The sequence below is a fragment of the Podarcis muralis genome, chromosome 11 (genome assembly GCF_964188315.1).
Source record: "Podarcis muralis chromosome 11, rPodMur119.hap1.1, whole genome shotgun sequence".
Taxonomy (NCBI): domain Eukaryota; kingdom Metazoa; phylum Chordata; class Lepidosauria; order Squamata; family Lacertidae; genus Podarcis; species Podarcis muralis.
In genome coordinates, this window is record NC_135665.1 from 50523878 (window position 1) to 50536586 (window position 12709).

Here is a 12709-nt window from a genome sequence, read left to right on the forward strand (position 1 = left end):
TTTGTGGCGGGGGGTCCAACTCTTATTAAAATCTGTGGCCATTAGCTTGAATGAAATGTGGATTGCATCCTAAGCCTGCAGCCCTTCTGTTTAAGGTAAGTAAAAAAAAATACGATGTGGAAAAGGCCCAATTTGTTTTGATGGACTCCTATTATGGATTCATGTATTGTTCACGTTTAAAGTTAAACGTTTTGAAAAGGGAGGGCATAGGGAAGATTATGTACAAGCAAAAGTAGAATCGGTTCTCTCATGTGCGGTATCCTTCAAGTGTAGCCCTCAGTGCTGGACATGTTGTACCCCAAATGAAGGAACCTGCATTGATATTTGAGTCCATACTGTGGTTTGGTTCTCTGTAATGAAAAGCTGTGTGTTTTGAGCTTTCTGTTTCCATTAGATGCTAAAAACGTCTGTCCCAATGAGAAATCTCCTGAGGGCAATGAGACCTTCGGAGCACTGTGAACCTTTACAGCTATGACTAAACTTATATATTTAGGAACGTTAAGTTTGGAGGAACATTGTACTGTGTTAGATGAATGCCTTCATGCTCCCAGTACAAATTCTGTACCTACCCCAATACATTAACTTTGACTGCTACCATTTCTGACACCTGAAATTTAGGGCCAAACTAGATGTTAAATACATTTAGCATGCAAGTGTTCTAAAATGCAGCTAGTAGAAGCTGATAATTGCTGGGGCTGCAGGAGCCAGGGGAATTGTTAAACCTTTCCGCCCTTTATGCAGTTGACAATCACTCTTCTGAGGCCACTGTCTGCAATGAGAGAGAATCTCCCATTGACAGACTTTTGTTAGGATCATATTAGGGGAAGAAAGAGTTAAACCCCACCCCACCTCTCCACAATACACACTTACACACCACACCAGCAGTTTTGCATTAAAAAGCTTGTGTGTTAAATGCAAAGATGTATTTAATTTGACTTCTAATTTGTTCCTTAATTCTACTTCATTCAAATATATACAGTGGTACCTCGGGTTACATATGCTTCAGGTTACATATGCTTCAGGTTACAGACTCCGCTAGCCCAGAAATAGTACCTTGGGTGAAGAACTTTGCTTCAGGATGAGAACAGAAATCATGCTCTGGCGGCACGGCAGCAGCAGGAGGCCCCATTAGCTAAAGTGGTGCTTCAGGTTAAGAACAGTTTCAGGTTAAGAACGGACCTCCGGAATGAATTAAGTACTTAACCCGGGGTACCACTGTAATAACAGTGACTTTCAGAATTCTGGAGTTCTGTGTATTTTTTTTTTTTAAGAAGTTAAAATGGTATATGTCAGGGCCGCCTCAGGTCCCAGCTCACAAGAGACCAACGCCAAGTCCACTTTATTTACAAAAGTCTTTATTGAAGTACATTGTTTGCTCCACAGCCGAGGCGCGCAGCCCCACGTCTGTTACGCTTAGACCGCTGAAGTCCCCTCTGAATCAGTCCCGCCTCTACACCAGTTTAAGAGGCTTGTGCTGGTCCACCTCTTCCTGTCCTTTCTTTTCCGCAGGGTCTTTCTGCCCCCCTGGGTTCCTTCCCTCCTGGATTCCCCTGACGCTGAATCCCCAGACGCCTGCTCCCCCCTCCTCCGTGCTTTGGGACCAGGCTCCTCCTCCGGGCTCTCCGCATTTCCGCGCGCCTCCACATTTGAACTTGGCGCGCGTTCGCTACCTCTGACCTTCCTCTTGACAGTTACACTACTCTCTGTACTACTCTCCGCCCCTTCCGGCAGGACGTCTTGCCCCGATCTCCTTCCCCTCTCTGCTTCCTGCTCTGCTTCGTCTGTCACACTGGGAACTCCACCCTCTTCACTCCGTTCCGGCGGGGAAGCCGGTCCCGATCTCCAACTCCCACTCGGGGTTCCCCTGCTGCTCCCCTGCTCCTGACGAGTCCCCCCTGTGGCTCCCCTTGGCCTGACCAGGGGCGCCCCCTTTTGGGAATCCTCCGATTCACTTGAAAGACTCATGGAAACCCTCAAGTCATTGTCATCCTCCTCCTCCTCGTTCCGGGATTCTTCCCCCTCGCTCTCAGTCTCCTCCCTCATCTGTGCCTCTCTCCCTGAACCCCTGACAGTATATAATGAAAAGAAGTTGAAATAGTACATAATGAAAAGTTAAGCCTGCACTGTTGTGAGCTCTCTAGCAGTGGTGTTTGTAGTGCACAATGGTAGCGCACATAAGAATTTAAGACAAGACAAGGATGGAGCGCCTGTGGATCTCCAGTTGTTGTTGGACTCCAACTCCCATCAGTCCTAGTTAGCATGGCCAATGGGAGTTACAATGCAACAACATATAGAAGGCCACCCATCCATGATGTAAGAAGTGCCCTGCTGCATATCAGACCAAAAGCTCATCTAGTCCAGCATACTGTTTTCCATTGTGGCAGGTCAAAATCTGCTAGGGAGCACAAAAGTAAGAGGACTGTCTGCTGCTGCTGCTGCTGCTGTTCCCCCTGGCAATTGGTATTCAGAGATACATTTCCTCTGAACACAGAGGTTTCATTTAGCCACCATGACTCATAGCTGTTGATTGAGCTATCCTCTGTGACCGTGTCTAATCATTTTTAAGGCAACATCTTTAAATTGCACATATTTGCAGGGCTAGATCCTACCTTGTTTTTGTGGCTTTGAATGTTGCGAGAGAGAGAAAATGCCCTCACCCTGGGCTCCTAACAAAATTGAGTTTATTAATTTGGGCAGGGTTATGTAATTAATCTATGTTAACTTGGTGTTCCCTGGATATATTTGCAGTCACACCCAGTCCTTCCCCAAAGTCTTAGTGTTGGTTAAACAAAACTAACAATTAAAAATATTCTTTAACAATTTAAAACAGCACTTGTAAAAACACACCAGAATTCCCCGTCCTGGAACCAACAATATTAAAACTCCAAGCCTTACATTTAGTCCCCATCTACTGAAAGCTTGTCCAAACTAGTTTGAGTATATGTGCATTCTATTCTTTCTCCAAGCATCGCATGAAGAAGCAGTCCCCAGGTTTAAAAAAGTTAAAGGTAGAGGATCCATGGACAGGGGCGTAGGAAGGGGGCGGTGGGGCGGCACGCCCTGGGTGTCATCCCTGAGGGGTGACAAAAAGGCGTACCATGGGGGGCTTGCCCTGCCGCCCCCGTACGCGGCGACATGCAGTGGATCACACTGTCACCCCCGCCCGCAGCTCATCCCTCCCCCGGGTGCACGGCATGGCCACTCCTCCGGGTGTTCATGCAGCTACCCCTGGACACTTAAGTCCAGTCAAAGGTGACTATGGGGTGCGGCACCCATCTCCTCTTTCAGGCTGAGGGAGCCGGCGCTTGTCCACAGACAGCTTTCCGGGTCGTGTGGCCAGCAGGACTAAACCGCTTCTGGCACAATGGAACACATCCAGTAATGGAACATCCTATGCACCTTCAAACCATTATTTTGGTCCCGTGGTAATATAAGGCTTTATAGTACTATTTTCTGTGTACCCAAAAACAAAATATAAACTTTGATTATCTGAATTTGAAGTTCTTGCAATATAGCCTCAAACAGAGAGAATAAAAAACAAGAAAGCTATGCCTGTGTGTTTTGAATAGGAATGGACAGATCTGTCTGATTTGATTTTAGGTCAGTTTCACATGTGTTCATTCATAAGGCAGTTTTGCCTTGATTATACATTAATGTGATCTTTTTTTAAAAAAAGTATCAAGATAAATATTTAAATATTTAAATGCATATGTTATTCCATATGTATCGCAAACATTTTCAATTACATTTTTTACATTGGTTCATGCATGTCTAAAGTTACTTTAGCCTTAATTACACATTTTTAATTGGTTTTGGTATGTTTATAGAACTCCATTGCAAAATTCAGGGCATGTTCCAATCTATGTATTAATCTAGGAGGTGTGAATTAGGTCAGTTCACTTAAAAATGCAGGATGAAATTTTCCTCCATCCCTAGTTCTCTCTCAAGACTTGAAGCACCTCTGTTGTCAGATCTATTTTAATCAAAGCATATTTTCTGACTTCTGGGATTCTTAGAGCAAGTTTGCAGAGAAGACAGCTCCAGTGTAATAAACATTGGGAGTGTGCCACCACAGGGGCTGAATGGATGAGGCATTTGTATGAACTAGTGACTTCATCTGGGTGTCGTATGTGTGATTTCTGCAATGGCAGTGACTCTTAAAGTGTCCTTGTCCATTTTCCATAGTGGTGTATTTTGTTTGTTTTTAGATAAAGTTATATAAACTTAGTAATGGTTAAATACAGTTCAAAATGATTTAATTATAATACAGTATAATACAGAAATAAGTATGGTATATTTATACTCTTATTTCCATTCAATACAAAAACCGATGCAAAAAAAAGGTAGCTACACAAGAATACAAAAAATAAAAACAGAGAAAACTAACCTAAAAACCCTAGTTGTTTCCAATTTTCTAAAGTTCACAACAGTTGAAATACACACACAAATGGGCCTGCTGTGCCAACTTTTAAACATCTTCTGAAAACTTCTCTATTTCACCAGGCCTATGCAGGCAATTAAGAATACATCCTTCCACAGTGTTTAATTGATGTCAGTTTTAACTTTCCTGTGGTTTTTATTGTACAGACTTATTGCTGATATGAGAGATACCAATTGCTAAAAGTGCAGTGGCAGGTTTTTTTTTAAGATGTGCAGAGAATCCGAAGTGTGTATCTGTTTCAGGACCATGTCGGTACACATTTAACTTGGGGTGGACATGCCCATTCCATGGCATAAATTCTGTAGCTGCTGTTTTCCAAGTTAGCTGGCATGTGGATTTGTGATAACTGGTGAATGAATCATGCAGAAAGCTAATTTTGGTGACATAGTAAGGGGCTTTGTAGTCAAAGAGCGGTAGGAGAACTATTACTAGCTGTTGCCACCAGTATAGCCTAGTGGATGGACAGAAGCAAGAAAGCTTGTGTTCAAAACCCTGTGGGGCCACGAAGCTCACTGGGTGTCTTCAGCCAGAAATAATCTTTTAGCCAGAATGCAGAACCTGTGACCTTCTGGGTGGTGCTGGACTACAGGTCAAATTACCACACACACCTCCCAACTGAGATGAGGAAGCTTTGAGAAGACACAAGCCACAGCGAGTATAGCAAAGTGGCCTATTAGAGAACAGGGATGCCACATTCCATTCTGGAGCATGAGGGTTGAGTAGTTTAGTTGAGATTGAATGTCTCTTGTAGCGGCCTTTTGTGTATGCCTGCGTGTGTGGATTTTTGGCCCACTCAAAGCACAGCCTTTGATTTAATTTGAATGTTTAGCATTCTCTGTTTGCTCACTGGCCATATTTTTTATGTATTACATAGATAATCTCCCTTTCTCCCAAGGATCTAAAGGCTGTGTACACTGCACACTGTTTTGAACACATGGGGTATCCAAATGAAAGTGAGCATGCACACTCAGAACACAATAATCCAGTACAAGTTAAATACAAGCTTTATCTTCACAGGGAGCAATAAACATGTAATAATAATGTTATAAGAAAAAACTGCTCATTTCCCCCTTATGGGGTATAGAGTTCTTATGTAGGTTCTCTATCAGTAGGAGAAAATAACAGAGGCCAACCAGAGAATATTGAGAAGCAAAGCAGCTAGTAAGCATGATCTTTATTAAACTGTTGCAGCAGGGTCCCCCGCTTACTCCACGCAGGGAGGGAGGAGAGGAACCCAGAACATTGGTGTGCAAGCTCTTATATAGACTTTTGAAACTGCCTACCCTGTAGCTCAATACCACCACCACCACCCCAAAACATCATACATACATCACAGAAAGAGGTGGTCCCCAGCAAAAATTTGACTGTGTTGCTTCTCTCCTGTCTGCCAGGATACCTGATAATGCCTTATCTGATTGCCTTTTCTAGGTAGCCTGGCTATTCCTTTGAGATGGTAAATACTTAGTTCCTGAATCTCTTATGCATATTGATAGTGTGCTCAGCTTAACAGATACTTGCCAGACTGTATTTACAGGGAGGTGTAAGCCCCTACAGTCCAAAAACAATTGGAAAGCTTTTCCCATTTCCTTCCTCCTTGCAGAGAAATATTTGAGGTCAATTTGGGAGTGCCAAAATGGCTTCAGGATTGTTCTCCTGTGCTATTTCAGACACATGGTTTATATACTTATGTATGTGTTTACCTTGTACATTTATGAACATTTGTTTTTTATATATAAGACCTTAGAATTCCTATAACAACAACAATAGGAATCAATGCCTCTTTTGAACACCAGATAACAATGAAAGTTAATTTCAGGTGTGGAGTATGCACTCATGTGCTCAGGTTCTGCTTGTGGCTTTCCCATAGGCATCTAGTTGGCCACTGCGAGAGCAGGATGCTGGACTAGATGGGCTATTGGCCTGATCCAGCAGGCTCCTCTTCCGACCCCCAACCCTGTGTTAGCCTAACATAACCACCTTTTCACCATCTATCTGGTTGACAAGTGTTTGGGATTATCAAGAGACAAATACTGCCAGTGTGCCCTGCTTGTGAACCTTACTGAGTATGGCTGGCCACTCAGAGAACAAATAGAAGGATAAATAGAACCAACCTGACTTTCCGTTGCTCTTTGTAACAAAAAGTGATGTCAGCTTAATTCTGGAAGGAATGGGATGTCTGATGCAGAGCCAAAGGGTCTGTCTCTCCTAGAGCTTGATTCAAAGCCTATTTAAATCCATTTTTTAAAAAACAAACCTTGGCTTCGTATGGGATCCTAAATCTAATGAAGTGGCAATTTGTTTTTCAATAGTAGGAAGACAATAAGAGGAACCATTGGTGATGTATGTGTGTGGGGGGGTAATATTTATGGGATTTATTGTAAGTTTACAAGTAAACATTGCCAGGAGCTTACAGCCATTTATTTTCTGGTTAATCACTTCAAAAACAGTGTGGTAATAAAAAAGATACAATTGGGAACCCTAATAAGATCTACTGTTTGCAGATAAAGGACTTTGCTTCCTTGTTTGTAAGCTATTTGTCACTGTGGTATATATATAATCCCCTTTTTTTACTGTAGCGCTCTTGCACAGACCAGGGGCAGGTTAGATTTATACTGCATCAAAAGGACAGGCTGTGGCTGTTCCAAAATCAGTAAATTTTCAACTTTGAAATGTAAGGGTGGGGAGCAACCAGAAATGAATCAAAACAAATTAATTTACCTCCTAGAGCTACAAAAACAAGGTGACTATTCAAAGGAAGCATAACCCTTAGTGCATGTTTACACTACAAATGAACTTTTATTTATTAAAATTAAAACATTTCTAGCCCACCTTTCTGTGTCAGATAAAATGCCCAAAGTACCTACTATGGTATTACAGGTAAATGAGGCAGTCACCTCAGGTAGCGGGTTTTAGGTATAACAAAAAGAGAGAATTGCTAGTTATTTAGTTTATTTTTTGTTGTATTTTAACTCCCAGGAAAAAGGCTGGTGTGGGATCTTCAGTCTCAGGTGCCAAAATAATTTGGCCAAGCTTAGGTACTATGGGCTTTGACTGAGAGTAAATGGAGGGCAAGTGCCATTTGCTGTTCTGGCTCAGAGGGCAAACTTTCTTGATCTGCTCCTGTTCCTTTATGGAATTTAAGACTCCATTGCTTAAGGAAATCTCAGCACCTTACGTACCTGTAATGCATGACAATTCACTAAAAAAAATGGGCACTTTCCCAAATCCTTATGAATATAAGCATTATGATACAATGCGGTTTCTGCACATGCAGTAGAGGGAAGTGAGGGGTAGATGGGGCTCATCAACCTGGGAAGTTAGACCCAGGAGAAGGAAAACTCTGATCCTTGCTGCCTTCCGGGATATCTTTGGGAGAAGAAAAGGCTAAGAAGCAAACCCTACACAAATCTGGAGTGAGGTCCCTGAGACGGTTGGCTGGCACCTTGCATGTCTTTGTCCGGCATCAGCTCTCCAGGATCTCAAGCAAAAGACTCCCCCCCCCCCACACCTCTATGTGCAGTGAGCATGTGTATGGGCTGTAGGTTTGCATGCTTTCTCCTTGCTCCTGTTGCCAGTACTAAGCACGGTAACCTCATATCACCCTTTTGAAATCTTTAGAATGGACTAAAGGAAATGCCATTGACCTTAGGAAGAGATAAGGGCTCATCAACATGCACCAATATTGCAAAATCATCTTAAGTGTTCACAGTGTGCTGAAGTTGTGAAATTTTGTAATGAACAGCACTCTTTTCGAGGTCTCTGAATACCATTTATTTTATCTGTACTGAACTCTTATGCTATAAAACAAAAGCTAAATAAGTGTTTGTTGCCCAAAATCTAGGCCATTTTTTTTAGACATCATAGCACCGCCAGTTCCTAGTTTTCACTGAGATGGTAAACCTGTGTCTGGAGTTCTGTATTATTTCAGATTGCAGGTTCGGGCTCACATGATTGAATGCTTCTCCACACAATCCCCTCTTCAAGTAGAAAACTAAATATCGGGGAACTAAATTCTGGTTTAGCCTTCTTCCATTCATGCCAATTTTATTTGTGCAGGCATCTTTTTCTTAATGCAAACCAGGAAGGTTAAGTTAGAAACCCCCTATTTTATATTCTTCGCTCCCCCCTCATGGAAGAGAAGTCATGAGCCCCCTCTGGCTGCCTGAAGTTGTACAGTCTACCTTCAGGTTTTCCACCCTAGTGAGCAGGCCACTGTTTTGCATTTGAAAGCCGCCCATAATGTCTGGAAAGTGAAATGCTAGAATTCCAGTGATGTAATTGCCAACCTTGTGCCAAAAGATAACACTGTTCCTGCTTGTTAGCTAAGTAAATATATGAGACCTGGGGAGTGGACAGTTAATATCATAACCCCACCCCCCTCTTATTTCTGCATACCATCTAGTTGCCCAGAAGGAGCGGATGAAAACATCTGGCACTACCAAATCCGGGTAGCTAGGTGGCTCACTTCCAGGGGCTATTTCATCTTCCTCATTTGTGTAAGTGGCAGGTTGTCTGATTTTTTTTATTATCTTGCCTTATGGGGTTCTCTGATAAGCAATGGTAGCAATGCCTTCAGGCATCAGAACTACTCCTACATGGATATCCCTTGTTTAGGAGTAGACAACCCTGTCTCCCAACTTCTCTAAAGAACTTTTTATATCCTCTGCCCTCCTGCTTAAGCCCCTTTTGACACTGTTTCTCCTATTAGCCATTTACCTCTGCTGCAGGCATCTCTTTGGGGTTCCTCCCAAAGCAAATACCAGCTTCAGTAGGATGATTTTTCTCGATATTGCAAGTTAGGTGCAAAGTTGCATTTTGTGTCCAGTTTGGCTCTAGGAATCTCAAGGTTAACTTTAAACTAATCAGTCTTTACAGTGTGCTTTTGCTTGTTCTCCTATACAGGAATGCACATTCTCTTTCATCTAAACACACACAGATCCTTTATATACTCCATCAGTACCAGTTTGTTCAGGCCCTTTTCTGGCTCTGACTGGAACCACTTAATGATACAGGCCTCAACCAAGTTTGATAGCTGAGAGAGATAGGCTGGCCCCACACTTTCTGCCCCAGTCATCATGAGTGATGGGACTATAGATGTGGGGTCGTTCCTGTGCTCTGCCACTCTCTGCCACTGAATTGTCCTGCCCCTCCAGCAAACATTACATGAAATGGAAAGGAGGGGAAACTTTCCACATCGCCTCCATCGGCCTTCCATAGAGAGAGGTCTTCATATATGATTCATATGGCCCATTGAAAGATAATCAGACTATGGGAGCCTTTCTCCTGCCTCACATGGCTGAGATTCCACCTGTCCCCAATTTGTATGCTACAGTTCTGTCTGTTCCTACTGTCTGAATGTCAGATCATTGCTCCATCAACGAAATGGAATCTTGGATTTTCAACCTGGTGTTATTGGTTGAATGTAACTGCTGCCTTAACAGTCTTATAAATCATCTGTTAGATTATTGTATAGTTTTTTTATTCTAGTCTACGAAGTATTGTGAGTATATAGCTCCTGAAATTAGCAAATTGCCTCTAAGGTGTTCTCCTGTATACACTCGGTAAATGTGCAATTCAGCCCTCTTTTGGATTACTCTCAAAGGGAAGGGGTGTAGCTCAGTGGTAGAATACAGTACACACTTGCATGCAGAAAGTATGCAGCACCAAACCCTTGCATTTCTGGGTAGGGCTGGGAAAGACCCCTGCCTGAAACCCAGAGAGTCAGAGCCAGTCAATGTAGAAATATTGAGCTGGATGGATCAATGATATTATTCCCTTTGAAGCAACTTCATTGCATTCCTAAAATAGACAGTAAAGTTTCTTAAAGTGTCTTTCCACTACTTTTGATTAGTCTTACTTGCTTTTGATCCCGTTCTTCACGCCTGAATTTTCTTACTTCACATTGACTTTTGTTTCAAAGCTATATTGAACTTGAATTTTCAATGTGTACTTCAAACATATTGGAGGAACGAAATAAAAAGACAAAAATCAATACACAGTGAAAAGTGTATCACGAGCTTGCTATTGGAGACAAAGCCTGCCAATTTGAAGGGGCTGCTTACATCTTTTCTGAATCCACAGGAGCTTGCCCAAAAGGCCAAGCATAGTAAATGCAACCCTGAGAGAGTACACTCACAGTTGGATTCCTTGTAGGACAATACTGACCAAACTGCTATAAAACACAAATCCATTTATTTGTTTTGGAGATTTGTAGTGGAAAGTGACATTTCATTTAGCTCATGCCATTTACTGAAAGGGCCACAAAAGATGGGGAACTTTTATTTATTGTTTTACCGCTTTAGAAAACATGCTGCTGGTTCATATTCCAACAGACAAGGAGTCTGTTGAGCAAAGTCCAGAGTTCACAGATGTGTAAGGGAGGCTTAGAGCTGGGGGAGAGCAATCATTAGACAAACAAAATAACCAGCACAGTCTGAAAAAACTACCACAGTTACAACGGGGAGACAGTATTTCCATAGCCAATGAAGGTGCTTTGTAAAGCAGGCACTGAAGCATTTCTGCTATTCACGGTTTGAGCAATGACAGATTATTTTATCACTACCCTAACAAGATAAAGCAGAGTTACAGTGCAATGCATGCCTACTCAGAAATAGATACGGTCAGTGGGACTTACTTCCAGGTAAAGTTATAGATGATTTAAAGGATTATGTGTATAAACATACAACTGAAGTAGGGTAATTGTTGTAGACTCAGAGTAAGGCCAGTAGAGAGTTTTAAGATCTCAGATTTGTATAAAGCAAGGGCACCCAACATGGACTACAACTTCCATTATCCTTGAATGCTAGTCATGTGTGCTGAGATCAATGGGAGCTGTAATCCAACAACTTTTGGCAGGTACCATGTTGGCTACCCCAGTGCATGTCTGCCTAATCTTTGTTGATAACTAATTGCTAAAGGCAGTCTGAAATTCACCCTGCTGCCCCCAGCCAAGTTTTACACACATAAACACACATATACAGTATCTTTTTAAAAAAATACCTAAAACAAAAACATTGGGGCTGCACAAAAAAACAATTGGGTGAGGATGTTGCCCATGGGGCACAGGCTTCCTATCCTTGGCATATAAGACTTAAATACAATAATTTTGAAAAAGTACATAGCCCATTAAATTTTTTCTGAAGAATGACATTCTGTTTGGTTCCACAGTTTTAATGTAGATTTTTCATCAATAAGGAGAAATACCAGGATATATTTTTACCACCTTCTGAGACATACTAAGTTTACTTGGTTTTTTTCTATTTACCGGTAATTGACTGATCTTAATTTTGCTGAATGTTGCAAACATCCGCTTTGTTATGGCCCAGTATAATAATAAAGCTTTGCTTTGTCCTTAGGTTAACATGTTTGTAGAAGGATTCCATGATGCTATTATCCTCTATGTTCTGGCTCTACGGGAAGTTTTGAAGAATGGCTTCACTAAGAAAGATGGAGAAAAGATTGTCCATCAGACATGGAATAGGACATACGAAGGTAGGAATAATCAAGTGCTTGATGTGATTTTGTTTGTCCAGTCTTGGGAAAATCTGTAACTTTTCGGTTGTACCATCTGGCTTCTTAAAATAAAACCTGCCACCTCCTGCTGATAGCATACCATAAAATGAAAAACGAGGGAGCATCCATTCCCCACTGGTTGTTAAAAAGTTCTTTTCTGAGAGGATGGGAAAGCTTTGACACACACCATGGCTAGATATGACCCTTGGAGATTTCTTACCTGGCCTCCATCACCTCTCCTTATGCCGTGCTAGCATGGGAGGATGGAGAAGAGCAGCAAATTTCAGGGGCTGAGAGTCTTTGGCATAGTGCTGTAGAAGGGTTATAAACCTTTGCTCCCTGCTGTGGTCCCTACCATACTTGGGGAGCTCTTGCTTGCAATTTGTTTTCACACAAAAAAGGTTCAGTTGAAGCAAATTAATGCCAATGTGAGAATGGAGGGTCCTGATTCAGATTAGGTTCAGAGTGCCTCCAATTTGCATGGGTTGGGACTCCTATTGGTGTGAATGAGAGATTTCTCTCCAATGCAAATTACGGGGGGGGGGGGGGTTTACCATTCCCTTTTTTGCTTTGGCACACCCACTGCTGGAATGTGGGGCTCAGGGTAGAAAAGGCCCCCATTATTGTGATTGTGATTGTGTTGTGTTGTGCTGTTTCCAGGGGAAAGGGGGTAGAACCATGAATAATGTGGTTCCTTGAAAGGATGAGATATAAATTAAGGATTCCTAGTAGATAATTATTGGTACAAAAAAGAAG

At 42.2% G+C, this 12709-nt stretch overlaps 1 protein-coding gene across 2 annotated transcripts in view; it reads left to right on the forward strand.

Moving 5' to 3' along the window:
* Nucleotides 1–12709, forward strand: part of NPR3 (natriuretic peptide receptor 3) — a 53374-nt gene that overhangs the window by 24824 nt on the left and 15841 nt on the right. For both annotated transcript variants that reach the window (XM_028747981.2, XM_028747979.2), the window contains exon 4: nt 11797–11932. In XM_028747981.2, the coding sequence (XP_028603814.2) occupies nt 11797–11932 (136 nt within the window). The remainder of the gene's footprint in view (nt 1–11796; nt 11933–12709) is intronic.